We start from the raw sequence: 27220 nt of genomic DNA, 5'->3' as shown, positions 1-27220 counted from the left end.
GCCTCGCCGTCCCGGCTGCCCGCCCCCGCCGGCGGTTCGGCCCTCCCAAGAGCTGCTGTTCCTGTTGGTCGCTCACAGGAACCATCAATGCCGGGGCACGCCGGCACGGCTGTGCTGTTGCCATCCGCCCATCGGCGCCACAAAAGGTCTGGCGCCCCGTCCCGCACTGCCCATGCCCACGTCGCTCGCAGCGAGGTGCGACCCCTACAACTATCGGACCATGCCCCCTGGGCCCCAGCGCCCAGATGGCAACCCTCCCTCCCCACTACGGACGCTGCGGCGCCATTGGACGGCACCGGGTTTTGTCCCATGGGCGCGTGACTGAACCTGAGCAGCAGCCGACGCAGTTTGGGGCCGCGCCCTGCCCGCGGCGGATGGATAGCAACGCATCCTAGAACTTTGCCACTTCTGCCACCACCAAGGTGGAAGCATTTACCTTTTTACTGTTCTCAGATACTACCCACCTGGTAAATCTTTTTTTCTTTTGAAGAAACTGTCAGCCTGGTAAATCCATCTGTGACTGATTAGAAATGCTCGTTCCGGTTAAAGATTCCGCGGCGCGGTTACGTTGGCCATGCGCATCCAGTTCTTCCTAGACACGATCGAGCAAGATGGGACGCGGACCTAACAAATAATATCGACGATACGCATATGTAATAAATATATATACAACCTCACACCACCCAGATAGCCAATAGCATCAGTAATTTGATTGGGCATGCTCCCCACCCGGCCAGCATGCAACAGCGGGTGAACAGGGAGGTCAAGCCCATCCACTCCCCGCTGCGCCGCCCGTGCCGGCCGCCGGACGGCACCTTGACGGCGACCCGGGCTCCTGTCCGGCGGCGGGGGATCGATCCTCAGAAGATGGAAGTACAGTAATGTGGAAAGCCAGGTAGACGGAGCGGGACGGAACGAACTGCACCAGACATTGGCCACGCACGAGCAGGAGCTGATGAACAGTGAGGCAGCGGCGAGGACATTGTGCCGCCACATGCTCGGCACTGGTCACTGATTGATGCCGCGGCACCACCGGCAGGACCAGCAGCCAGCAGCAGGCGAGTACACGCGAGGCAACGGCGAGCCCCCAACAAAGAACCGGAGGACCCAGCGCGCGAGGATCAACAACCAAGCAAAAGCCTCAAGAAGGGAAGAGAAAGAAAAGAAGACGATGAACAATTCAGGACATGGCAAAAAGGACAGGAGATGACGAGGCGTACTAACATACAGGGGAGAGGAGAGAGAGTACAGAGAGAGAGAGAGGGAGGGAGGGAGGGAGATTAACGTGCCTAGGAGCTAATTAAGTCGACACGCGTGGCTTACGGATAGGCCGGTACACGATTAACCTAGTGGGGGCGAGCAGGCTCTGCTAGAGGCTGAGGTTGAGGTCGAGCTCCCCGCCGCCGTCGTCGTTGTTGCCGGTGCTGCCGTCGGCGGCGCCGGCGCCGGAGGTGGTGAGCGTGGTGGTGGTGCTGGCCGGCGAGGCGGTGGTGGCGGCTGCAGAGGCGGTGGGGCCGTGGGAGCCCCTCCTCCAGTTGAGCATGTCGATCAGGTCGTCGCGCCCGGCGCCGGGCGGGTCTTCCTCCGCCGACGCCGACACCGCCAGGACCGGCTGGTGCGTGGCGAAGCGCGCGCGCGGGGCCACCACGCCACCCTCGCCCGCCGACACCGAGGCCGCGGCCGCAGCCGCCGCCGCCGCGCCGTCGTAGTACTGCAGCCCGCCGGCGCTGGAGCTGTGAGAGGCGATGGGGAACGGCGCCGGCACGGGGGCGGCGTACCCGTGGCCCGCCGCCGCGTACGCGTGCGGCGCGGGGAGGCCGCCCGCGCCCGCGACCCCGGCGTAGCCCGTGGGGCTCGGCGGCGCGGCATTGGGCGGCTGCGGCGCCATGTAGAAGTAGGGGTTCCAGCCGATGCTCCGCTCCTTCTTGTGCGCGTTCTGGTGGCCCCCCAGCGCCTGCGACTTGAGGAACTTCTTGTTGCAGAAGAGGCAGGGGAAGAGGCGCACGTCCTTGCCGTCGACGCACGCCGTCGCTCGACCACCGCCGCCCCCTCCCCCTCCTCCTTCTACTCCCCCCACCGCGCCCGCGCTCCCCGGCGCCGGCGCCAGAGTCAGCGACAGGTTGGCCGCCGCCTGAGTCGGCGAGTCGTCCATCCCGCCCGCGCGCCGGCCCGGTATTTGTAGGAGCAAACGAGACGCCTGGTGGCCGTCACACGGTGGCACGATATGATATTTGCGATAAGCTATATGATACCAGGAGAACTGAGCTGAGCTGAGCTGAGACCTGGTGGGAGAAGTGTGTGAGCGTGGTCTGCCGGGCGGTCTAGGGAGAAAGACGAGGGTGGTTTTGCTATATATGGAAATGCAAACTAGGTCAGGCGAAGGCCAACAGCGCAGCAACCATAATTTTTGGGGCTTCAGGTACTCCCACTGGTGCCTTTGCAATTATTTTATTCGGGAGCACCAGTGCTGGTGCTAGGAGATGGGGAAGCTGAGCTAGGAGTGGAAACCATGGCAGCTAGCAGACGGAGCTGGGTGATGATGAACCTATAAAGCTGAGGATTCACACGCACGAGGGGAGGAGAAAAGGAAGAAATCAAAAGGGGATCGATCGATCGATCGACAAGCCCACTCACTCACGCGTGGTTACTAGCCATGGCGATGGTGGTGACGGGAATATGTGCTGCGCGAGTGGAGGTGGAGGTCCCCGTCCGCCCGCGCGCGGGGTTCGGCGGCCGCAGGCAGGTGGGGTCGCGCGGGCGCGGGGCCCGGGGGTCAGCTGGAGGGGCGCACGCGGAAGGCAGCGCGGGAGTGGCCAGGCGGCCAGGCCACAGGGCGCGGCCGATTGGGCGGGGAGGGGAGGAGGTGGAGCTCGGGTCAGATCGATCGCCTCCGTACGGGCAGGCAATAATCTCGTGCTCCACGGCGGGGCCCCGCCGGAAAACGAGGCCCCCCCTCCTCCGGCCGCCGCAGGAACCGAGCAGCCCGTAACTCATCTTTTTTATCAAGATAAAAAAAAGTAGAAAGAATTGGATGGTTTTTTCTAATGAAAAGAGAATCTTAGAACTGCGAGGTTGATGGGGGCGGTCAGCTGTTGAGCAACTGGAGTTGAGCAGTTGTGTCGCTGCAACTAGAGCCTGTTTAGATGCACCCCAAATGTTATAATTTTTACACACTCTCTCCATCACATCAATTTTGGGACACATGCATGGAGCAGTAAATGTATGTAAAAAAATAACTAATTGCACAGTTTAATTGTACATCACGAGACGAATCTTTTGAGCCTAATTAGTCCATGATTAGATAAAATTTGTCAAATACAAACGAAAGTGCTACAGTGTCACTATTGCAAATTTTTTGCAATCTAAACAAGGCCTAGCTGTGGGAGCAATAATTTGATGGTACGCTACATATACAAAAAGAGAGAATAGGAACGTACTTATGGGGGATACAGATAAACTACTCCCTGGAAACGTGATCTTGGCTGGGTAGGTGAGGTCTCCTGGTTCATGTGGTGGTTTCCTGAAAACGGAAGCTCACTTGGACCAAGATTCCCAGGCTGGGAGTGTAAACCTGCTCCCGGACCAAGTTGGGAGTAGTCTAAACCCCAGAGCATGTGCCGCTTACCCCATCTGGAAAAGCAGAGCAATTCGAAAATCGCTGCGAAAGAGACCCATGGTCTAGTCCACGAATTATAATACTGCCTGGTTTTTTATTTTATCATCCAGGACCCTTTTTTGTCGGATAATAAAGTATCTTCCAGGATTAGACGCTGAATGGTCTGGATGTGAATACTCTATTCTATTTGTATACGCTGCCTCCTCAACGGCCGCCGGCGGAGGATGAGTGAGAAACCAAAGGGGGAGAGAAATAATACTCGGCCGGTAAACGGAGCTCTTGGCCTGGAGTAGCTTTCCTTCTCCCTGTTGTCTCGCCGCGGCAGATCTGGATGGATGCGTCGCGCTGTCGCGTCCCTCTCGCGCCTTTGTCCAAAACGGAGACGCGCCCGCCCGTCCGAGAAGGGGACCCGCACGCGGAGCGGACTCGCCCGGGGAGGGAATTCCTTGCTGTTCGTCTCGCCGTCGCGACCGTTTTGTTCCTTCCTTCCCCTCCCCGAGCAAAGCCCACCCATCTCGCCTCGCTCTCCGATGGCCACGACTTGTCCTCGCACGGCTCCATGCGCGAGCTGGTCACATCGCCCGCCTCTTTACTACGAGGAGGATGAGTAATTTTGCCATGGTTGGAGTACCGCTGTTTTCTTTCCAGCCTACGGCGCCTCACCGTGTCCAAGTGCGGCGGCCGATTCGGCCGCCACACCTGCGGCGCGGGATATGCGGCGCGATGTGGCGCCGCAGGCCACAAATCAAACAGCCTAAATCAAACAGCCTCTCGAGATACCGCTACTCTCGCTTCATGGGGCTGTGGGGACAACGGAATCACCGTGCTCCAATCATGCTTCGCGGGGAGGAAAGGGAAGTGATGAAGAATCGAGCGGTTGTGGGGAGAGGGGGGCAGCGACGCGACCTACAGACCAATCGGCGAAAGGGGGTCGGATTTATGAGATCCGGGGGGGGGGGGGGGGGGTGGAGCTGTGTGAATTACCTCATTTGGCGTGACAAGATCGAAAGCTGGCCCACCCACCCCTACGACTAATCTAATCATCATCATCATCGTCATCGCAACAACACGCCACTGCTGGTACCACTGCTCTACTGGTAGTAGTGTGGAGAGGCTTGAGGCCCGGACAGAACAAGATGCAGCGCTAGGATGTGATCGTCACTCACTCGACCCCCACGCCAAACTGGCCACGCTCACGCCCAGACCGACGACGGACGTGGAGGGCGAGCCAGACGCGCAGCGGCGCAGGGAGATGGCGTGGGGGAGAGGGGCCCCGGGCCACCCAATGGGCGGCCGACAAGTGAGCGGCCTCGCCAGCTAGGGCCCCTGGGGCATGGAGTGCGTGCGCCCAGAACAGACGTGGGAAGGGAAAGGGAGCAACGCCGGGAAGAAGCGGACGGCATCGGCATCTCGGGCGGGCTAGTTGGCGAGGCGAGCCAGGCGGCGGGGGGCCTTGGGGGCCATGGCGCCTTTACGCGCCAGCCCGCTGCGATCCACGGCCCTTTTTTCTCGGGTCGAGTTCAGGTGGTCCTTGTGGATCATGCAGCCGCATCGTGCTCGTGCTCGGGCCTCGCCCTTCGGTGGCACGGGGTAAATACTAGGTGCGCTCGTCGACGGTGGTCAGTGACTAGGCGCCGTCCTGATCCGCGGGGCGGGCGGGCTGAGTTTGCTGGGGGGGATCCGGCGAGCGGAGGAAGGGAGACAGCCGGTGGTGTTCAACTGTCCTCCGTGGTTGACGGCGCAGGCTGCGACTCTGCACGGCACCGGCGGTTTGCTTTGGGTGGTCATGCTAGTTAGCCCAGTGCGTGGGCCGTGGATTCCTGTCCGTCACGTGCTTGCGGGACCCCCTTTTTTTTTTTGTCCAGCGGAACACTAGGCCTTTGGCCAGCAAGTAAACTGTTTTTTTTTAAGTAAGCAAGATAAACTGTTAAAAGCGAACCAGAGCTCACATCGCTGCCTAAAGGTCTAGGGGACCACGGTGGCAAAGGATTAACCATCACGTGCTCGGAAGACTTGCGGTTGCGGCAGAGGACAGCAGCTTTGTCGTGCTTGCTAACAACTGTTAACATCCCACAGAAAGGAGGGTTAATTTTTTTAGATAGAGCCTTTGCAAACGCTAGAGGTCTGCCACTACTCTTGAATCTTGATAGCACACCAACCGCGCTGTATTCGGCAAATGAATTGTCTACGCGTGGGTACTAAGATGTCGGCAAAAGTATCCTAAACATAAAAAAACGGTGTCTCCAAGCTACGGTCCGGTTCCCTCTTGTTGTAAGTTCAGACACGCTAGTGACAGCAAGCTAAATTATTGGGCGGATCATCAGTTCTACTGGTCATAAAGTAGTGAATCGAGCACTGAAAGCACGCACTAGCCAAAAAAAAAAGGGACCAGCCGAACAGACAGCAGAACAAATGAGCAGCAAATCCGCACAAGTAAGGCTTTGGCGTTAGCAGTGGAGGCATCTCAGATCTACTCCGGCGCCAGGGGACCCCGAGATCTTTGCGAGAGAACGACCTGTGATGTCCGGTGCCACGGCCACGGTCGGTTCAAAGGGTTCGCCGTGAAAAACACAATAGGCAGATGCCACCAAGGGCACGAACCGTACTGGCAGTGGCAGTTTCAACTGGGTCGGCACCAGCTGCCCTGACGCTGCCGCCACCAGGACTCCAGGAGGACCACCACCCAGGCCACAGCTTTGCCCGGAGATGATTACTCCACAAAGGCTTCGTTCCCCAACTAAAACCCGGAGATTCCTTTGCCCCCGCGGGCTCTAAACCATGTGCGGTTCTGTGGCCTGGAGCGGACAGCAATGGCATCCGCTGCGCTGGGGCCGCGATAGGCCAGCCTTTGTTCGTATCCTTTAATAGTTGGGTCCTAAGAATGGCACAGTGGGTGTGCGTATTAAGTTTACCAACACAACTGAACTACTTCTGTTCAGACCTTTTAAAGGCTGTTCCATTTTAGCCTTGCCAGAGACTGGGGCTCCACCTTACAGGGTCCAGGGTATAAACTTTAAAAGAATATCTCATGCCTACTTCTAATTCATGTAAATCTCTAAATACATGTATATACCAAGTCTTCAAAAGGAAATGAAGCATGGGATTTATGGTTGCGCAAGGGGTGACGACAAACAGAATACCAAGTCTTTCTTATACTGACAAGTGGAAGTTCCTAGAGTAGATAAAACAGTAGACCCGAGTTCCACACAGAATGAAAGTAGGATTAAGACAGACTAACAGCCACAGTTGATCCCTTACATAACATAGAACAGCAAAAGGCATCGGCATGATCACATACCTAAGCAACACGTGTCCGGGGGCATTTGTCCAAGTTTCGTACAGCATGTCCATGTCAGTTCAATTGAGTTCACAGGAGCTTGCTATCAGTATCTCTGACTGTTCCACGAGCCCAAAGCAGAAGACGACTTGGCATGCCTGGCGCCGGCACCACCACCACCACTATTCGAGGTTGGGCAATCGCGGGACCAGTGACCAGTCTTACCACACTTGAAGCACCCATCAGGCGAGCTCACCGAAGTTATTGGTCTCCCACCCTTGTCAGGATAAGGATCCAATGATTGATTCGGGCAGTCTCTCGCCCAGTGGTTCTCCTGTCCGCACTTGAAGCAGGATGAGGAGCTCCTCTTGCTGGAGTTTTGGACGCTTGACATAGCATCAGTTTGGTACTGCAGTGAAGCTTGCGGTGGTGCACCTACCCTGGGCTGTTGATCGTCACACCACTTGAAAAAGCCACAAGAGCCGCCACCCTGGGTGATTTGTCCCAATCACACCATAAAGATACATGAAATGCCAAGTTAGAAAAAAAGTGGCTAGATTATAAAACTAATAAAGGAAAAGATGAAAAGGAACATGGAATATCACATCGAGTTAAAATACAACTGATGGTATACCAGCATCAGTTGTTGTGCATGAAGATACAGATATAACTAACTAACTAAGTGCTCCACTAAGAGAAAAGGAACAATATTTAGGACTAGGAACTGGGAACAATCGCTTTACCTTTTTTCAAAAGGTACATAATAGCATTTATTCAGTGCAAAAACTAGCCATTTTCAGTATGCAAAGCAAACATGCCATTGGCACATGACAATACATTAGGTTGTTAAGATCCCTAGTTCTGGTTCCACAATATGGCTGCTCTGAGTGTAAGAGCACAATGCTAGCATTTAGTCAGTGCGATATACTGCCCATTTTCAGTATGCAAAGCAAACATGCCATAGACAGATGACAATACATTAGGTTGTTAAGATCCTTAATTCTGGTTCCACGACATGGCTGAAAAGCAACCAAGTTCCTGGGACAACGGGGTCAACGAATGAGATTAAGGAACGTGGTACAGTGTCTACAGAAGGTTTTCACAAGGTAAGCAGTTGAAAATTCAAAACTCCTAACCTACTATCCAAACCGCAAATCAACTTTCATCTATAGTACTGATAACAGTGATATCCTGCAACAAAAAATTCGCAATTACTCATATTCAGCAAGGAGGGACAACTGCAGATGTTCGATGCTATCATTAAGCAACTTGCTTCTTGCTTCTTATAGAGAAGCAAACCAACATAAACCACTACGTGGTTATTGTAAAATATCATGTATTCAGGAAGTGTGGGCACATCAAAACAAAAATGCTGATTTTACCTGATTTGCTGGGCAGCGATAGAACTGCCTCCCAACATTTTTCCCTGTCTTTGTGGTCAGAACTAAGCAAGCTCCAGCACCACATGGGCAAAGCATATCTGTTGCTGATGTCTCTGACTGAAAAACAGGGTTACTTCGAGCATTTGCAGGGCCGGGAGATGGAGCATCGCACCACTCAAAGAAGTTGCAACCCCCATTGTCCTTAGTCAGAAAATAAGTAAATAACATCAGCATAAATCATTAAAAACAAGAAAATCAAATGGAAACAAGAATAAAGTTGCCTTTCATATTGCCTCAGATTCAGATGTCCATTTATATTACCATATGTAACTGCAACATTGCATGTGCATGTATATATCATCCATCAAAATTGCCTTTGGCCAGCACATCTTTTCAGATATTAGTAAGCAATTGAATAACACAGTGGAACACTGCAACCACACACAACATACCTAATCCACATGCATATTTGTATATGATCTTTGTCTCTTGGTGGTCGATTATGGATTATATCAGCAAGAGACATGTTATTATGATAATCTGATTCCCATGCAAGTATAATAAAAGTAAAATGAAACAATAAACTTATTTTGTGTATTGCTGCAACTTTTTCTAGAGCCAGACAGTCAACTGATATCTAAATCCTCAAAAGAATCTCCCCTTATTTGATCAAGGAGTAAATATGGCTGGTTAATTATTTGGAAAGCAAACTGGGTACTTTCAAGTGGCAGAAACACTTTCAAGCAAACTGAGGTGAGACATGAATGATATGGTAACTGACAAACAATTTCAACAATACAAAGAGTTGTCATGAAACTTGGAAGCAAGAACTTAGTAATCTTTGGTAAGCAACTAACAAGACGTGGCCACCTAAATAAGACTAACAGACTGTTTAAGCAATAAGCATATAAATTATAAGATAATGTAATGAAAATGATCAGTTCCAAGTGCTACTACAATATAACAAAAGTGCTATGCAGTTACAATGTGCCACAGCTGTCGCACAACATTTAAGCAATGCAAGATCATGTATCTGCGATACAGTATCCCTGAACCCTTGTTCCTACCAAGCTTAGTAAAGCTTCCAATCATGTTCCCACTCCTGCCAGGGAGAAAACCAGACAAAGAAATCTCCTAAACCAAGAAAGGGCATGCGTCCAGACAAACTAAATCACGCATTGATTAAGGACAAACAAGTGCCAAAAGATTGTACTGCCATAGCATTACTGCATTCATTTAACGATATTGGTCCGGCACACAGTTGAGAGGTATAGTCATATAGAACTTTGATAGACATTGCAATTCTCCATCTATATAATAGAGACAAATAGGTTAATTGGATTAATGTTGGTACAATCTGTTACACATTACTTAATTTTATGCATCTTCAGCATGCATGTTGAACAAATATTGTGAAATGTAGTAATATACCAGGAAACAAAGGTAAACATCATCTAAGGAATAATTGCTGGTCCTAACTCCTAACTCTGGAGCAGTAAATCTACAGGCCCCACTGTCACAGAACACGACAACTTCGACCAACTAGGAAGGGTACCCAAAATTGTTAGAGGTCTACAAAATCCTGAAGAGACCATACAAACTAACAAGTACATCAAAGTCATTACAACACCCACACGGCAGACCAAACAAATTAGCATTTGGACCAGCAGCTTTGGAGCAAGTAATTGCAGGGTAAGGGTCTTATGATCAGCTGATTCGAAATACTCACCCGCATGGGGCACTTGTAGAACTTCCTCCCGGGGTTCCTGGGCGTGTTGGAAGTAAGTACGAGGCAGCTCCCGGCGCCGCAGGGGCACGCCTTCTCCTCCACCTCCTCACCCGCATTCACATACCCTCCGCCGGCACCACCGCCGATTACACCCCCTCCCCCAATAGTGGGAACCGATTGGGGGCACTCCCTGGCCCAGTGGCCGGGGTCTCCGCACTTAAAGCACGATCCGCTCGCCACCTGGGTCCCCCCGGTACCCGTGGCTAGGGTTTTGGAGCCGTCGGGCCGCTTGTGCGCGTAGGTCAGCGCTTGCTGCTGCTGCTGCTGCCAGGCCGAGCTGTGGCTTCCCTTGAGCGCAGACAGGTAGGACCCCTCAGAGGCGGCGGGGGGAGTGGCGGGCGTCGGTGACGAGGTGGTGGAGAGGCGGCGGCGCTTGGAGGAGTCGAGCGCGGCGGCCTCCGCCGCGTCGAGGGCAAGGAGGAAGCCCTCGTCGTCGTCCCCGTCGGCCACCGACATGGTCGAGAAGGGCGGTGAGGGTGGGGCACGGCACCGGACGGGACGGGGGGCGGGGGCGGTGGCGGTGGCGGTGGCGGTGACGTTTGAGTTTTGGGGATGGTTTAGGGCGGGGAACTCGAAACGATGCGCGCTGTGGGGGTGAAAAGGACAAAAAAAAGGAGTATCATTTTCTCAGGTTAGTGGGCCGTGGGCTGACTCGAGAAGGGTTTTGGTATATCTTGGGTATTTTGGAACCTGGCCCATTTCGATATCTTTTTCCCTTTTTAAATCGAGCACACAGCAAAATTGTACTATTGCAGGATCCCCTCAATCAAAAGGAAAATATATTCTTCAAAAAAAATTTGAACAAGACAACTTAGAAACTGGCGAAATGGTAGAGTTGGAGAAACTACATTGAACAGTTTACAATATTTACAAGTGCAAATCTAATTTAGAATTTTATGTACATAGGCACTTCATAATTACAAGATGTTAAAAGGATCCAGTCTATTTTGTGAACACCAGAGGCACCCGTGCCACCTGAAAACACGGGTGCATCCCTCATTCACTCGATGAGAGGAAACCTGATATTCGTGGTTTGCGTGCAATGATTTTCTCCGAGAATTGTCCCCAACATTTTCACTCCAATTCTCTGCGAAATGCAATTTTTACTCCAATTCTCTGCGAAATGCAACTTTTACTTAGAAAAGTCTACATAACCACCCAACTATTTATGGTGGACTATTTAACCTCCCCCCAAAACTATAAAACCAGATATTCTATCCCCTGGACTTTCCAAAACCGGTCAAATAACCCCTTAAGTGGTTTTGGACGGTGGTTTTGCAACAGTAGCACGGTTTTGTCATTTCTTTTCTATTTATTTCCGCTAAATCTTTTAAAAATCATATTAAATCACAGAAAAAACATAAAATGGAAAATCCAATTTTGTTGGACTCCACGTGAGTAGATCTACACAGTGAATATATAATATGGTATTCTTTAATACAAAGTTTTTGTTGTAACTTAAGATCTATACTTTTCTGTAATTAATTAGAATAATTCATACCTGTAGCTTCTATGGTACAATTGTGGTAAAATTTTTATGGTGACAAAATTATTGTATGCTTCAACTGTAGTAAAAATTTCATACTCATTGGATCGTGTATAGCTTAGTTATACTTCACAAAATAATTTGACCATAATTGTACCATAGAAGCTACAATTATGAATTATTCCAATTAATTATAGAAAAATATAGATCTAAAGGTATAGCAAAAATTTTATACTAAAAAAATATCATATTATTAATATATTCACTGTTTAGATCTACTCATGTGGAGTCCAATAAAATTGAATTTTTCATTTTATGCTTTTTCTATTATTTACTATGATTTTTCAAAGATTTAGCGGAAATAAAAATTTAATTTTTACTGTAGTAAAAATTTCATACTCATTGGATCATGTATAGCTTAGTTATACTTCACGAAATAATTTGACCACAATTGTACCATCGAAGCTACAACTATGAATTATTCCAATTAATTATAGAAAAATATAGATCTAAAGGTATAGCAAAAATTTTATACTAAAGAATATCATATTATTAATATGTTCACTGTTTAGATCTACTCACGTGGAGTCCAATAAAATTGAATTTTTTTATTTTATACCTTTTCTATTATTTACTATGATTTTTTAAAGATTTAGTGCAAATAAATAAAAAAGAAAAGACAAAAATATGCCACTGTAGCGAACCACCGTGCAAAACCAATTGGGGGTTTATTTGACCGGTTTTGGAAAATTCAGATGGTAGAATATCCAATTTTATAGTTTTGGAAGAAGTAGTCCACCATGAATAGTTGGAGGGTTATATAGACTTTTTCCTTTTTACTCTGATTCTTTGTGAAATGCAAAAGCAAGTAAGTTTTGCTTTTAAAAATATGTTCTGAGAGGGCCTGTGCTCGCAATTTGCAAGTAAATAGAAAGGAAAAATGGTATCAACACATATTAATACTATAATTTAGATGAAAAGAGAACATTAGTTGGATTTGAAAACACACGCAAAATTAGATCCACAAAGGGTAACCAAATTACAATACAATGACCATTGTGTATGTACATGTACAGATGTTGCCAATATCTCATTTTCTATAATAAAATAAACTTGGGACCATATTTGTGCCAAGATCACAGGGAATACAAAACTACTAGCATCGTGCTACAATACATCAAGATAGATTGGATTGTTATTTTTGTTCTGATCTGCATGTATGGGATTTAACTAAGCACCCAGATAATTTGTCTATTTGCATCTGATATATATATATATATATATATTGGGGGGTGTGTGTGTTGTGGGGGGGGGGGGGGGGGGGGGTTCACTTATCGCCAAAGGTATCAGTCTATCTACAACACAGCCAACTAATCATCAATCATCATGGATGCGAGCATGGAGATCAAAAAAGAAAATACTAGTTAGACATAGGCTGACAGATTCAATTGCAATCATCCAATGCTACATGATAAAGAAAACCGAGTAGCTACCCATTGCCCACAAATAAAGTGGTATACTCCACTCTGCCAACTATTAGACACCTACACAATAACAAATTATGTGATCTGTTCAGCAGTTTTTCCATTCCACAATCCACATGTCAGGTAAATAGGAGAAAGATATCTTCAATTGTGGCAGGAATTTTATAACTTGCTTGTCAAACTTGAGCGGGCCACAAATTCAAGGCTTGTCTTGCAAAATCAATAATAGAATAACAACTTGTTCAGACCAAGATAACTTGCATATGAATATAAACTGCTTAGGATTGTGGTGAGCTTCAGAAAACTTTGGTTCAACAAACAATTTCCAGATACTCGACTTACTTACAAGAAACACAACAACAAAGTTTGGTTAGACATCACAAATAACCTCAGTAAATGCTCAGCTCGATTGCATCATAGAACCGCGCTCCCAACTTCAAGGTATCATCCGATTTCACTTGCACCTATGTAATGTGAGAAAGAAGATATAGTTTCTTTTAACCCTTTGCAACCTAAGCATTTGCAGAAACAAAAGCAAAACTGTAAGGAGAACAAGTCTCATGTGTATGAGGTTGGCATCTACCAACTTACGTTCAATCATTCTCCTATTCACGCATCTCCAGTATACCAACACATCTGTAGTGGCATTGCTCCTCTTTTCAATGGCACTTGGATGCTTGAGTAAACATTTTTTTTCAGAGATTGCTTGTTTTATTTTAGAAGCAATCACTTCGATGTGCAAAAACAGAGTGACGTACAAGAAATACATTGGAGACTAGGAAGAGATTATATCATGACATACACAAAACAATGTAGAGTAATTTATCAAACATATTTCTACAGTCACCAGCTGCTAAATCTATTGGACAGAACAGAACAGAACAGAACATACAGTCAAAATTCAATGTGTGCTGTTCACTAGGTATAATTAACTATTTACCATCCTTACAAGGTGAATTGCCACTATGTGAGAGGGATGAATGTGAGAGGGGTTAATTGCACCCCTTAAATAGTGGAAAAAAATTAAATATCACACTAGCTTCCATTACCAGCTAATTAATTCCAGATGGATACACTAAATCAGAAATCTTGGCAAAACAATACCACTATTGTGTGGTTGAGACATGTCAAAAACAAATCAGTTAAGTAATGAAGAGCTTGAATGATGCAGCTTAAATTTCTCATAGTCACTAACCTGTTTCTATAATTGATGAATTTCTCTGCAAATAATGAGCAACAAACTGGCTCCAACCAAGAGTAGGGTTCCTCATTCTTGCTGTAGAAGCCATATTTACACATGATTCCCATCATCCATATCAGCTAAAAACATGGCTTGTTATGATAAAATTTCAATGCAATCCTCAATATCCCCAGAATCAGATACATTGGATTCAGGTTCAATAGGCTTCCCGCTCCGTCGGCACCTTATGATTTCCTGTGACTGCTCCATCAGCTCAACAAACTTCTTGCGCACTTCCAGCATGGGGTGTTCCTCAATTGCAGTGTCTCCCCTAGCCATGTATGCCTCTTTGAGGACAACAAAGCATGTCTTTTCCTTTAACAATAAGTAGAATACATGCGGGTGCCGCTCAAACACAAGATGGAACTTCTGTGGCAGACCCAGGTGCTGCCTAAGGCAGAGTAACCGCCGCCTCTCAGCAGAGCATGTCACAAACAGACTAAGCAGCTCATGGAGCACCCCGACTGCCCGCTTCTCTGAAACATCACTACCCGGACAGATGTGGCTGAAATCCTCATATGGAGACACGTAATGCAACCTCTGGAACCCTTCCAACCAGTCCTTAATCTTCTGCTTCAACCGGAGACCCTTTGACTGGAAGAGTGGGATAGGCACCTCTGCCGCTGATCCGAACTTCCTCATAGCATTCATCTGGAGAACCGAGAGAGGCATTTCTTGAAGCTTTCCATCGTCAATTAGACCCAAGTCCCTCCCATCGTTGTCGTCATCCTGGCAAATAACTCCATCTCCTGAAGTTAAAATCTGGAATCCATCCTGTGCAATGCCTTGATTCGGGTCCTTAAAGTAGTCCTCCGGGATTCCAAGATGCCAGAGCATGCCCTGCGCGACGCGGAGCGGGAGGCGGCGTCGCGGGCACATCAGGACGAGGCGGCGCAGGCGGCCAGTAACATCCGCGCGGCGGGCGGCGAAGACGTCCCGCTCCTCCCGCAAGAGGCGGGCGGCGGCATCGGAGAGTCGGAACCAGGGGAGGTTGTGCTGCGGCCCCACGGACTCGACGAAGGCGGCGGGGAAGCGGCGGAGGAAGGAGGTGACCCGGCGGTCGGGGACCTCCAGCGAGCGGCCGCGCTTGGAGACCGCCGATACGGGGGTGGGCGACGGTGAGAGGAGGCGCGCCAGGGAGGCAAGCGGGTGGAGGTCGCGCGCGTGGGAGAGCACAGGGACGGCGTCGAACGACACGTCCTTCTTCCACCGCATCTTCACATCCACGTACGACATGGACTTGAGGTGGACGGCAAGGGGAGGGAGGGGCTCGAGCGCCCGAGGTTTCGCCAAGGACTGCATGGTGCGGGGTTTTGAGGGGCTAGCTCGGGGCACGACGATGCCAGCCGGGGAGGGCAGGGGGAACGGGGAGGGAGAGGGAGCGGCGGCGGGTGGCGCTGTCAGGCTCTCCAAAACAACGCTGGTGAAGCTGTCCCAACTGAAGAAGAAACAGAGAAACAGAGAACCCTCCATGAGATCTCAAAATCAAAACAAACCAGACACAGCATAGGACCATCTGAACACAAGCATTGGGAGGCGCATTACCGTCGATTTTTTTGAAGAGCGAGAACGGGGAGAGCATGTCGACGAAGCTGAGGCCGCTCTTTCGGCAGGCGGCCTCGGCGAGCGGTGTTGTCAGCACCATCACCACCGGGGTGATCTCTTCGAGGAGGAGCCGCCCCAGGGGCTAGCTCCGGAGCGGATCCATTGGGCCAAAACCCTAGCGGGGCTGGTCCGAGCGGCGGACGAGCCAAATTTAGGGGGGAGGTGACTGACCCAGGGGTGGGAAGCGCTAGCTGAGCTTCGAGGTGGGCAGACAACCTTCGCTGGGATCGGCGTGGCGGGGTCGCCGGAGAAGAGGATGATCTCCGGCGACCGCGAGCGGTGACGGTGGCGGGCGGTTGGTGATCTGATCTAGGAGAGAGCCAGGTAGAGAAGACGACGACTGGCCGTACTGGGTTAGACACAGCCTGCACGGGCTCATATTTTGGGCTTTAGGAATACTTTATGGGCTTTTGTACGGCCCATTCATTTAACCTGTTCTTGTTTTCTGTTCAATCCTACGGCAACATTATATTTGCTATCCACCTGGATACACTTTATACCTAGATCGTTGACTTATGATTTGGAATGGAGGAATCTCTAAAACAAGACCCACACACTGGTACACTGCTTCAAATTATAGGAGTGGAACATGACTGCATGATACCAACGCACAATATGTGAGGGTCTGTGTCTGTTTCTGGAGAAGCAACAGGCGCAGGATAACAGAGAAGACACCGTGGAGTAATCCGGCTAACATGTGAACGGATACATGCATTATGCTTACTTTTTATACTGAAAAACCGTTCTCGTATACAAACGCATGTTGCAGCTGCTACAACTCCCTTCCAGAAAACAAAAACAGGAAAGAACAAGGAACTGGATAGTAATAAAATAATTTACAATGTCTTTTTGACAATAAAGTGAGCACGGTCTATTTGACGGTACGCCAAGCGCTGTCAAGCCAGGTAGTTGTAGATTTGGGGGTTACTCCTGTCTCGCTCCAGGTACTCCCGGTCGATCAAGCTCTCGATTCTTTTCTTGATATCGGCTGGTTTAACCGGGAACTTGAGCTGAAATGAGGGAAGAAGTCCATGGGTCAAAAGGGGTCAAGTTAACCGTGGGTGAGCCAAATTTATTGTTAACTGTGGGTGAGCCAAATTTAGACAGCCAAAATAGTATTCTGAATCACCTGCTGGTAAAGCTCAGCTATTAGTAGGGTGTGGCTGAGGACCTTCCTTGTCTTCATTATACGAACAATGGCCGCATCAACCTGCATAAAACCAAAAGAATCTTGTCAAACTAACGCACTATAAGTTCACAAACTACGTGATTTATGATAGGATAACAGGAAAATGAAGATCCATAACCTAGAAGATCAAAAAATGATGAAAAAAGTGGTTCCAATCTAGCCATAGTGTTTATTTCAATGTAGGGGGCAGACTTTTCTATCATAAAAGCATCAAGCACATATCAACTGAGCAAACAAAAGGGCAGCACGTTATTCAACTACAAGTTCCAAGGACAGCTGATAAGAAAAAACTAGCTGCACTGCCAGATTTTTCAGTTTGCTAGCATGGAGAGTTACAGCACCTGATACTGCCGATCCTGAAACACTCTCTCAGTGGTGCTCGTGTTTTCTTCTACTGTCTCCTTCATCTGAATAGCATTTACCTGGAAGTATACAACAGCAGTTCAAGCTTAATGACCTGACCAAATCACACCATACCATAGACAAATGAACACAAATATTACCTTTATGCGATAGAGTGGAGCACTAAATTCTTCATTGAATACAAATTCATCCTTATCCTCTACATCTCTCCCTTTCGGTATCTGAGAACACAAGTTACAATTAAAGCAGCTGCATACTGAAAATGCAAAATGATGAGGCAAAAGGAAAAGGATCGCCACCTTTTGGAGAACACGAACTTTACCACATGCAAGTGATTGCAGTGTTCTTCTCAATTCTTTATCCTCGATACCAGTGGAATCTTTGATGTCGAGGAAGCTTAGTTTTTGTGCGTCATTGAACAACATCAAAACCACACTCTGACAGCAGAAATAAGTTGGAAAATATATATATATAATATTGGTCTCAGATGGTTTCAACTAATAGGCATTGAAAAATGGGATGAAAATGCACCTGAAATAATGACACCGCAAGTTCCTTTTTGCCTTTGGGAAAGTCTGCTTTCAAGACACAGTGTCCCAAAGAATTTTGCCACATTAAACGCCTTCCACTGTACTTGCTCAAATAGAACTCTTTAAATATATCCTGTCAAAAGGGGGGAGGAGATTAAGTAAACATCCATACAGACCCATTAAAATATTTACTACCACCACCAAGGCCATATACTAACCTGATACACATTCAGTTCGTGCGGGAGTTTCACGTCCATTGGTGGATATGTGGGCCAATAGCTGAAAGTTAAAGATTTATCAAAATTGCATAAACATGACCAACAAAAAAAAGAATTGCATGTTGGCATTATTGCCTACTGATGCGATAATCCACTGCAGTAGCCTTGCTATGGACTATGGAGCACATGCATGAGCTGGTTTGAACTTTACACAGATATCCAAGTAACAAAACATGTTGTTCAGAGCGCAATCGATGGGACAAAAAAAATACTTACCCTGTTGTAAGCACATGGACACTCATTTCGATGCCGGAGGGAAGCTTTGTCCTAGCTTGAGATGATTGCCTGAACGAATCATTTATTTCTTTGGATAATTCAATGTCCTACACAACGAGCAAGAACATCAAACGTTACAAGTGAACTGAATCTATGTAAAGAAATATTGATAATTTAAATGCAAATAACAATACAAGCATAGAGGTTTGCAAATAATATAGACTAGAAAGATCATCATAGTGATAACAGCTATCCCTACCTTGAACATTCCCTCCAGCTTGTTGGTAAACTGACTTCCACACTCAGTTTTGAGCTACAAACAGAAGCATGTTGGTTGGTTAAGTTGTCCACATATGTTGGAACGTGTGAAAAGAAAATATGTACGGCTTCAACACTAGGAAAGACATTATTACTTTTGTGATCATTGATTTCTCTGCGTCTATTGATGCGCTCTTCCCGAGCAGCAACCTCTTAGCTAGATCCTTCTTGTAGAATGCCTCAAATACATCTTTACCCTGCACATGATGAAAGATCAATATAAATTGGTATTACTATTTAGAGTTAGCACTTCTGATTATTTAAAAAATGGTTATTTTCATTATTCAACAAATGTATTAAGCCATATACTAGTATTTTCAAGGGGCTTAGCGTTTCCTAGAAGCCTAGTAAGGCAGGATCCTCAGGCTGACCTAAAACTTCAAGCCAATCTCACCCTGTACGGGAAGGCCCAAACATATAGCATCTATGATATTAAGCTTAAAACCTAGAAATTATATTGCTGATCAAGGAGAAATGCAATTTAATTTCAAATGAAATAGCTCACTAACTTACTTGTATAAACCGAAATAGGACCAAAACTTTGTCGAGTATACCCTCCAGCTCTTCTTCTGAGGTCCCTTTATTACCAGCTCGAAGCTTCTCATCGAGAAACTTTGCAATCAATTCAGCAGGTCGGTTCTGTTGTCATGCAAATAAGCATGGACCCCGTCATTTGGCAGGAACACATAGAGCAAAACAAAAATCCAAATTACTCCTCTACCAGGAAACAGAAGCTTAGCTACAAACTGTAAACAGACTTGGAAATAAACAATATTTTGAGGCAAAACTGTTTATCACATTTAAACGACTCAGAGGGGGCAATTATCAACTAACGCACTAAACTCATGCAGTGCTAGAGGTGTGTCATGTGGTGTTATATAATATATACTAACCACAAAAGGAAGTCCACTTTAGCCATCTCTATAAAATGTAGGTCCAAAAGTCGGAATATTATGACAGTATTTTCAAGTAAAATCCAATGCTATTAGTCAAGAAACATTGAAGAAGCATACGTAGCCTTTTCTGATTGTAAAAATTTCTACACCCTCGACTTCTTTTATAAGGCGTATTATGATATGAGAAAGTCTTGCTATGAAACTAAACCTAATTCAAATATATTTGAACCAAGAACCTAGTGAAGTAGCGAAATCCTTTGTCTACTAAACATGTGAATACTTTGATTAATTGTTGGTCAAATTAAAGTTGTTACTCTTTCGAATCCTAATACATCCTATTACATTCAAACGGAGGGAGTACATGATCACTAAAAATATTTTGGAAGAAATTGTTGGTTTCAAGGGGACAAGGATCTTAAATTTCAATGACATGGTTGCCAGCATAACCAGAGAGAACAGATAAGACAGAAATAAAGAAAGAATGATTTCTAGGAAAAGAATTACATTGACATTGATATAAATACAGTAATGTAAAACTGAAACACAAGTCAGGTAGAACGATAAAAGACATCACACCTGTCGTAGATTGATAAGGTGCTCAAACGAATCTTTTATGGTATTGGAGAAAGCCTCATTCTTGGCAAAACTTTCTTCCAATATTTTATCAAGGGATGCCTTAAATTCCAGAAGAAATGGAACCAATTCTTTATCCTTCTCTTCATCCATAATAATGCCCTGGCCAGTAGCCCGGATATATGCACTAAGAGCTAGTTTTAGCAGCTCAACAGCATTAACCCTCTGGAAAAGGTTGTACATCCTCGAGAGGTCATTTATACGATTTGCATCCATAAGCATTGTGAACCCCTGAAAACACCACAAACACAAAAGAAACAGACATGCACGCAAAAAAGCTGGTGAGTAAAGCATTATTGCAGTACAAGGATCTCTGGGCCAATAAGATACGTATAAAATCATGCATGCTCAGGCTGCATAGAAGAAACTGAAATTATAAATTCAAATATTCACCTTCTCAATAATTGCGGATGTATGTCGTTCCAGCAATTGCTTTTCTGTAGTTGCGATCAGTGGCTTCCTTGTGTTAGCTTCCAAATATAAAATACACCTTTCATGTTCTTCTTGCAACCTTGACTGCACAACTCAGGTGCATATTATCAGTTAAATGGTGTGCCTGACTGGTTATACCTGAGTAAATATCATGAAGAACAGGAGAACTATCCTTACCTCCACATGCTTCAGGTAGTCTGGAATATCAGATTGTTGCATATATTTAACACCTTCGGTAGCATAAAATTCAGAAGTGCATTCAAGGAAGGGCTTTTCAAAACTATCAGAATACATTCCAAGAGCAGTAAACATCTTCAGAAGATGGCTAAGTAATGTCCTATCTATTGCTTCGCCAAGCCTGATCAGAAAAAAAAAATACTGAATATCCATATTTATTATTGACAGGATTCTGAATAAATTATGAGACAGACGCTACGCTCTTTCGGCTCAAAACTTCAGTCATATAGAATGCGTTCCACACACATGCAATTACCACAATTTGCACAAGCAAACCACCATTTTTTTTCACTTCTTAGCCGAATTGAACATGTCTTAAAGTCTGAGTACACTGTTTTAGTTCCCCATTCAACCCCGCAGGTACCAAATTACACTACCATACAAGCATGACCTTGGGGGAGGGGAAAATAAGTGGTCCAAAATATCATAGACGGCGTCAAAATTTCCATGTTAGTACAAGTAGTGAAGGCATAATACAACCAGTGTTAAGTTTATAACATCTTTATTATGCCAGAAATATGTTCATACAAACTTGGGACATAATAGTAACTTGAAGCAAATATGCTGCACAATAGTTTGCCTGAAGGGCGGTGAGATTGAATAGCCTGTGGATCGATAAAGATTGTAACATTCAAATTAACGGTTAAGAACACATCGAAGACAGCATGTGGGGCCAAAGGAAAGAATTTCTGTTTCTTTCAATTGTGCTAATAGTTGCCACTGGGAATGTTCATGGGCACCTACACAGCACAGTTTACAAAAATCCAGGCAAGAACCAAGCATCAAGTTTATGGCCCAAAGACATGACCGTGCCCTGGTGGCCCGGCCTAAACCCAAAATTGCACATAAAAAGATACATATACCCTATATATCTATTACGTTCTCATTGAAATGCTATTTTATTTAGAAAATGGAGAAATTATATTGAAATTCAGCTTTTTCAGACTTCATCTTCAGGATAGCTGGGCCCGGCCCCGAGGCCAGGCAAAGTAAAGTCGGGCCTTCAGCAGACCTGGCCCAGGTTATAACACCTCCAGTCATCCCTTAACCGGATCATAATGTGGGTCATATAGTGCCATACTGCTCGCATGGTTCAGATTTGGCACTGTGTATTACGGTCACCCTCCAGATTATAAAACATGATCCTAATCTACATAGAGTAAAAATATACAAGTACATGGGCATGCTTCTATGATTATCCATTGCAGATTCATCCATTGCAGCTGCAAGTATTAATGACACCATTTGTTCTGTTCTATCTCCATCCCCTCGAAAGTTATTTCACCTTAAATAAACAGTATCCATGACATATCGGATTTTTATAACTGGCCGTTGAATTAATCAAAACAATACACAAAAAAATGTAGGTTCAAGTGTTGGACTGAATACTACAGAATTCATATTAAAGGCATGCTACTTCAAATTCTCAATATACTCCCCCCGTCCAAAGAAAAGTCATTCTAGTTTTGCCCCAAGTCAAACTTCTTAAGTTTGATCAAATTTATAGAGAGAAGTGTCAACACAAATGAAACCAAATATGTAGGTTCAAGTGTTGGACTGAATACTACAGAATTCATATTAAAGGCATGCTACCTCAAATTCTCAATATACTCCCCCCGTCCAAAAAAAAGTCATTCTAGTTTTTCCCCAAGTCAAACTTCTTAAGTATATTATGAAAATTTATAGAGAGAAGTGTCAACACAAATGAAACCAAATAGGTATATTATGAAAATATATTTCATGGTGAATCTAATGATACTTATTTGATATCATAATATTAGTATTCTTTTGCATAAACTTGGTCAAACTTAAAAATGTTTGATCAGGACAAAACTAGAATGACTTGTATTTTGGGATGGCAAGGGTACAAAATATAAGTGCCTTCCAAAACTGGAAAAGAGATGATGACCCTATATTCTCATGCAATCAAATGCAAAGCAAATCTTGCCTTGTACCATCAATTAATCACAAAAGTTACAGACAATAACAGATTAGAGCATGAAATGCACATATCACTAACAAAACTTATCACAGAAGAACAACCATACCTCTCACTCTCAATCAATCTGAGAAGGCCAGTTACAGTTTTGTGTTCAATCTCCGGGGACAGTGATAAATGCTTGCGGAACAGCTGCAACCCCATATCCCACACAGAACAAATATTTGCAACATTCTTGACATATTTTACGTCAAGAAGTAAAGCAATACCACGAATAATCAACATCTGATCGCAAAAATCTTGCCATGTTCTTTGGACCAGAGACAAAAATACAACCAAATCTGGGCTTTGACCCACTAATGCTGATATTTTTTCAGCTATGTGTATTTCGCATTCTTTCTTGATTCGTTCATATAGGTTTGCACCTAGCTTGTGTAGACAAAGATCACCAGCAGCCTACAGTGCAAAAACAACTATCAAGTTTTCAAATGCTAATGTGGGAGCATGAAACATTGCAGTGTAAGCAACAGGAATATAACCTGATAGAGTTTCTCAACATCACATGAAAGTTTCTTCTTGAGAAAAATAGCAGTAATAGCATCCTTCAAAATCGCCCATGTATCCTCCTCAAAGTTTTTTGGCAGTTTTGGTTGACCTAATGCATGCAAATGGCCAGGATGACATTTAGACATTGATCGTAACACTTTGACAAAGGTTGTCGAAAGAACACACAATGATTTCTGAAATTCAAATATACATGTTCAGCATGTTTTTGCTAGTGATTAATGATTTCTAAGATTCGCATATGTGTGTTCAGTGTGAATTTGCCAGCGGTTGGTATGGTGGCAGGTGAAAGGAAATCAGCAAATAGTATGCACTGAAGGAATAGTACATCATATTGACTCTATCGATGGTTTTAAAAGAATAAAGTTCTAATTTCCTAATAGCCAAGTATAGCTACCAACAAATGCTGAGTCATGATACTTAAAGGTATATTAATCAAGAACCGGGCCTAGCTCAGTAAGTGGGGTTGAGGTGTCAGTTTACACCACCACTACCAAGGTTCAAGTCCTCTTCTGCTCAAATTTGGATTAGATGCCTATTTCTTCTTAGTGAAAAACAGTTCCTCCTAGTTGGCTCTCTTTCTTTATATTAATTAAATGCATATGATTATCTAGTTAGAAAGCTAGTCAAACAGTGTGACACGACGAAGTAGCTAGTAGAAATATGTACCAGAAATATATAAGAAGCAAATAACTACAGACGTCACTCAAGAGAATAATCACGTTTCCTGTGACAAATCCCTCTACTGATCAGTGTGATGGTATGAACAAGTTAAAAATCTGAAAAGCCAGTTAATTTCCCAGAAAGGAAAACCTATTCTACTGTAGTAGGCTATCAAACACCACTTTTCCAGAAACAGTATGCAGATCCAGTCAATTTCCATACTGCGAGCATCAAAGAGCTAATTTTAGATGGGTCGAGGTGGGAAGAGGGAATAAGGGCAAGCAAGTGATCTGTGAATGGATAGTTGCTGCTGGTGGATTTTATATAACCCTATAACAGGCTAACACCAAACAACGAAAAAAAACTTTGAGCTAGCCCGCGAGCTGACTAACAATTTATCCGAAACAATAGAATTGGCATTAATTGCGGCCACATGGCCATCGGTGACTATCAATCACACGCGGAGTAAGCAATTCCGCAAAAAGAGAGAGTGGGGGCGCACCTATTTTGATGCGGAGGGGCTTGCGGGCCGAGGTCGACGGCTGCGGGAGCGTGGCCTTCTTTCGGAAGAGGTTGGCGGCGACACCAGCGGAGCCCGGGCCGCTGGGCGTGGGGAGCTCGTCCTGGTCCGCGAGCGCCATCTCCGTGTCCTCCTCGCCGTTCGTTCGCCCCCCGCTCGCGGCGGCGGCGGCGGCGACAGCGGCATCAAGGTGGATGCCGTTCTTCTCGGTAGTCCCCGCGGAGGATGAGGAGGCGGCTGGGTGCTTGGCCTTCTTCATGAGCGGCGGCGCGGGGGAGGAGGACGGGGAGGGGGATGTGGTGGTGGACGAGAAGGGGCGCTTCGAGGCGGCAGGGGCGGCGTGGGGCTGAGACATGAATCAGGCGCCGACGGGCATGGCGCGGCGGGGCCGGCGGGGAGGCGGCTGCCGGCGCGAGGGTTTTGGGGGCGAAGCCGGCGGTGAGGTGGTGGGGACTGGACAGGGGGCCGGAGGGAGCGAGAGAGATCGGGTTGGGGAGGAGGGTTTCGCCTCCCTCTTTTTTCTTTTCTTTTTCTTTTCCTCTTTTTGATTTTTGAGGTGGGACTTGGACTGTGTGAGAGTGTGTAGCTGTTGGTGGGCAAACGTGGGCCACTGGGCCGAGAGTTCGACGTTCGATGCAAAGGAACACACGACGTCTCTGGCCTTCTCAGTTCTCGACTTCTCGCTCTTCTCCGTGAGTGGTTTTTTTCACTGGCTGAGAGTTTGACCTCTACTGCTCCTACAGTCTAACCTGCCAATGTCAGAAGCAATCCATAAAATTATTATTTTTTGCTTACAGATATTTTTGTTTCTGCTTAGTATTTTCTGAAAGGTGCCAATGCGATTAAAAATATAGCATCTAAGGGTTATATTACATATCTTATAAACGTTATCAGACATATCTTCTTCTATATTTTGATAATAAGAATATCCGCTTTTCGACAATATATTTTTTCTAGGACTTATTAGTTAGAGAGAAATAGAGGTAGGTGGATATAAATGAAAACTGGATTGTACTGCTGATTTTTGAAAAACTAAAAAACACCTTTGTTTAGCGGGAAAAGGCATTGTTACAAGTGTTCATGTGATTGCCATATTTTATTTTTTTTGCGTTTGTGAAGTCCACTTTAAGTGAAGTTTATGATGATAATATTATATGCCTTATTAAGAGGTTGTTTAGTTGAAGCCTTAGAAAAGCTACTTATAAAATAGGTCGGTTTGGCCACAAGCATTCGAAATCAAGTGCTTGGAAATGCTGAGCATATGAGCTTTTGCAGGATTGGTTGTGCATTTTCTTCTTTTGTTCTCAAACAATTATCCAGATTCATAGACACAACATTGACGGTTCCTCTTAACTCGCACACGCTTGTGTTTATGGGTCCAAGATTTTTGGCACCCACTAGCATTTACTAGGTACTCTCTTGATATTTTGACCACATGGTTGGGGTTTGTAAATTGGGATTTTGACAAGCAGGAAATAAAGAGGTAGATGTTTTGGAGGAAATGAGGCGGAGGTAATGTAGAGTTTTTTTCTTAATACTAGCCTTGCTAGTTAATTTGTTTGCTCAGATGATATGTGCTTGATGCTTTTATGATAGAAAAGTCAGCCCCCTACATTGAAATAAACACTATGGCTAGATTGGAACCACTTTTTTCATCATTTTTCGATCTTCTAGGTTATGGATCTTTATTTTCCCGTAGTTTGTGAACTTATAGTGCATTAGTTTGACAAGATTCTTTTGGTTTTATGCAGGTTGATGTGGCCATTGTTCGTATAATGAAGACAAGGAAGGTCCTCAGCCACACCCTACTAATAGCTGAGCTTTACCAGCAGGTGATTCAGAATACTATTTTGGCTGTCTAAATTTGGCTTACCCACGGTTAACTATAAATTTGGCTCACCCACGGTTAACTTGACCCCTTTTGACCCATGGACTTCTTCCCTCATTTCAGCTCAAGTTCCCGGTTAAACCAGCCGATATCAAGAAAAGAACCGAGAGCTTGATCGACCGGGAGTACCTGGAGCGAGACAGGAGTAACCCCCAAATCTACAACTACCTGGCTTGACAGCGCTTGGCGTACCATCGAATAGACCGTGCTCACTTTATTGTCAAAAAGACATTGTAAATTATTTTACTACTATCCAGTTCCTTGTTCTTTCCTGTTTTTGTTTTCTGGAAGGGAGTTGTAGCAGTTGCAACATGCGTTTGTATACGAGAACGATTTTTCAGTATAAAAAGTAAGCATAATGCATGTATCCGTTCACATGTTAGCCTGCCTTCTCTGTTATCCTGCGCCTGTTGCTTCTCCAGAAACAGACACAGACCCTCACATATTGTGCGTTGGTATCATGCAGTCATGTTCCACTCCTATAATTTGAAGCAGTGTACCAGTGTGTGGGTCTTGTTTTAGAGATTCCTCCATTCCAAATCATAAGTCAACGATCTAGGTATAAAGTGTATCCAGGTGGATAGCAAATATAATGTTGCCGTAGGATTGAACAGAAAACAAGAACAGGTTAAATGAATGGGCCGTACAAAAGCCCATAAAGTATTCCTAAAGCCC

The 27220-nt window shown here is 45.7% G+C and overlaps 4 protein-coding genes and 1 long non-coding RNA gene across 7 annotated transcripts; 1 reads left to right on the top strand and 4 right to left on the bottom strand.

Moving 5' to 3' along the window:
• Nucleotides 1-1150: 1150 nt before the first annotated feature.
• On the bottom strand, nt 1151-2719 carry LOC112872587 (POU domain, class 3, transcription factor 3-like). Its single transcript, XM_025935637.1, has one exon. The coding sequence runs from the start codon at nt 2150-2152 to the stop codon at nt 1370-1372; it is 783 nt and encodes a 260-aa protein (XP_025791422.1). The 5' UTR covers nt 2153-2719; the 3' UTR covers nt 1151-1369.
• A 4019-nt stretch (nt 2720-6738) lies between these two features.
• LOC112873876 (DNA-binding protein HEXBP-like) lies at nt 6739-11709 on the bottom strand. Its single transcript, XM_025936962.1, has 3 exons — nt 10005-11709; nt 8276-8476; nt 6739-7383 (listed from the first exon to the last, which is right to left on the bottom strand). The coding sequence occupies exons 1-3, from the start codon at nt 10518-10520 to the stop codon at nt 7000-7002; spliced, it is 1101 nt and encodes a 366-aa protein (XP_025792747.1). The 5' UTR covers nt 10521-11709; the 3' UTR covers nt 6739-6999.
• A 1464-nt stretch (nt 11710-13173) lies between these two features.
• LOC112877563 (protein WHAT'S THIS FACTOR 1) lies at nt 13174-16235 on the bottom strand. 3 transcript variants are annotated; one of them, XM_025941899.1, is made up of 4 exons: nt 15820-16235; nt 14230-15712; nt 13626-13710; nt 13174-13498 (listed from the first exon to the last, which is right to left on the bottom strand). In XM_025941899.1, exon 2 carries the CDS (start codon nt 15574-15576, stop codon nt 14371-14373), a length of 1206 nt encoding a protein of 401 aa, XP_025797684.1. In that variant the 5' UTR covers nt 15577-15712; nt 15820-16235; the 3' UTR covers nt 13174-13498; nt 13626-13710; nt 14230-14370. The 3 variants fall into 3 exon arrangements, with proteins under 3 accessions (XP_025797684.1, XP_025797686.1, XP_025797683.1); XM_025941901.1 differs by having other exon boundaries at nt 13626-13670; XM_025941898.1 differs by lacking the exon at nt 13626-13710.
• A 326-nt stretch (nt 16236-16561) lies between these two features.
• On the bottom strand, nt 16562-25012 carry LOC112875292 (cullin-4). Its single transcript, XM_025939091.1, has 17 exons — nt 24640-25012; nt 23450-23565; nt 23020-23366; nt 20912-21092; nt 20696-20818; nt 20246-20533; nt 19287-19412; nt 18869-18970; nt 18715-18768; nt 18456-18562; nt 18180-18240; nt 17963-18094; nt 17731-17868; nt 17572-17652; nt 17410-17490; nt 17009-17089; nt 16562-16889 (listed from the first exon to the last, which is right to left on the bottom strand). Exons 1-17 carry the CDS (start codon nt 25010-25012, stop codon nt 16776-16778), a joined length of 2505 nt encoding a protein of 834 aa, XP_025794876.1. The 3' UTR covers nt 16562-16775.
• Nucleotides 25013-26413: 1401 nt separating this feature from the next.
• Nucleotides 26414-26927, top strand: LOC112877809. Its single transcript, XR_003225561.1, has 2 exons — nt 26414-26489; nt 26609-26927. It is a non-coding gene; the product is annotated as an uncharacterized LOC112877809 (long non-coding RNA).
• Nucleotides 26928-27220: the final 293 nt, after the last annotated feature.

This window comes from Panicum hallii, chromosome 9 (assembly GCF_002211085.1).
Source record: "Panicum hallii strain FIL2 chromosome 9, PHallii_v3.1, whole genome shotgun sequence".
In the NCBI taxonomy this organism is placed as follows: Eukaryota; Viridiplantae; Streptophyta; class Magnoliopsida; order Poales; family Poaceae; genus Panicum; species Panicum hallii.
The sequence above is the reverse complement of the archived record's forward strand: the minus strand, read 5'-3'. Positions and strand labels throughout refer to the sequence as shown.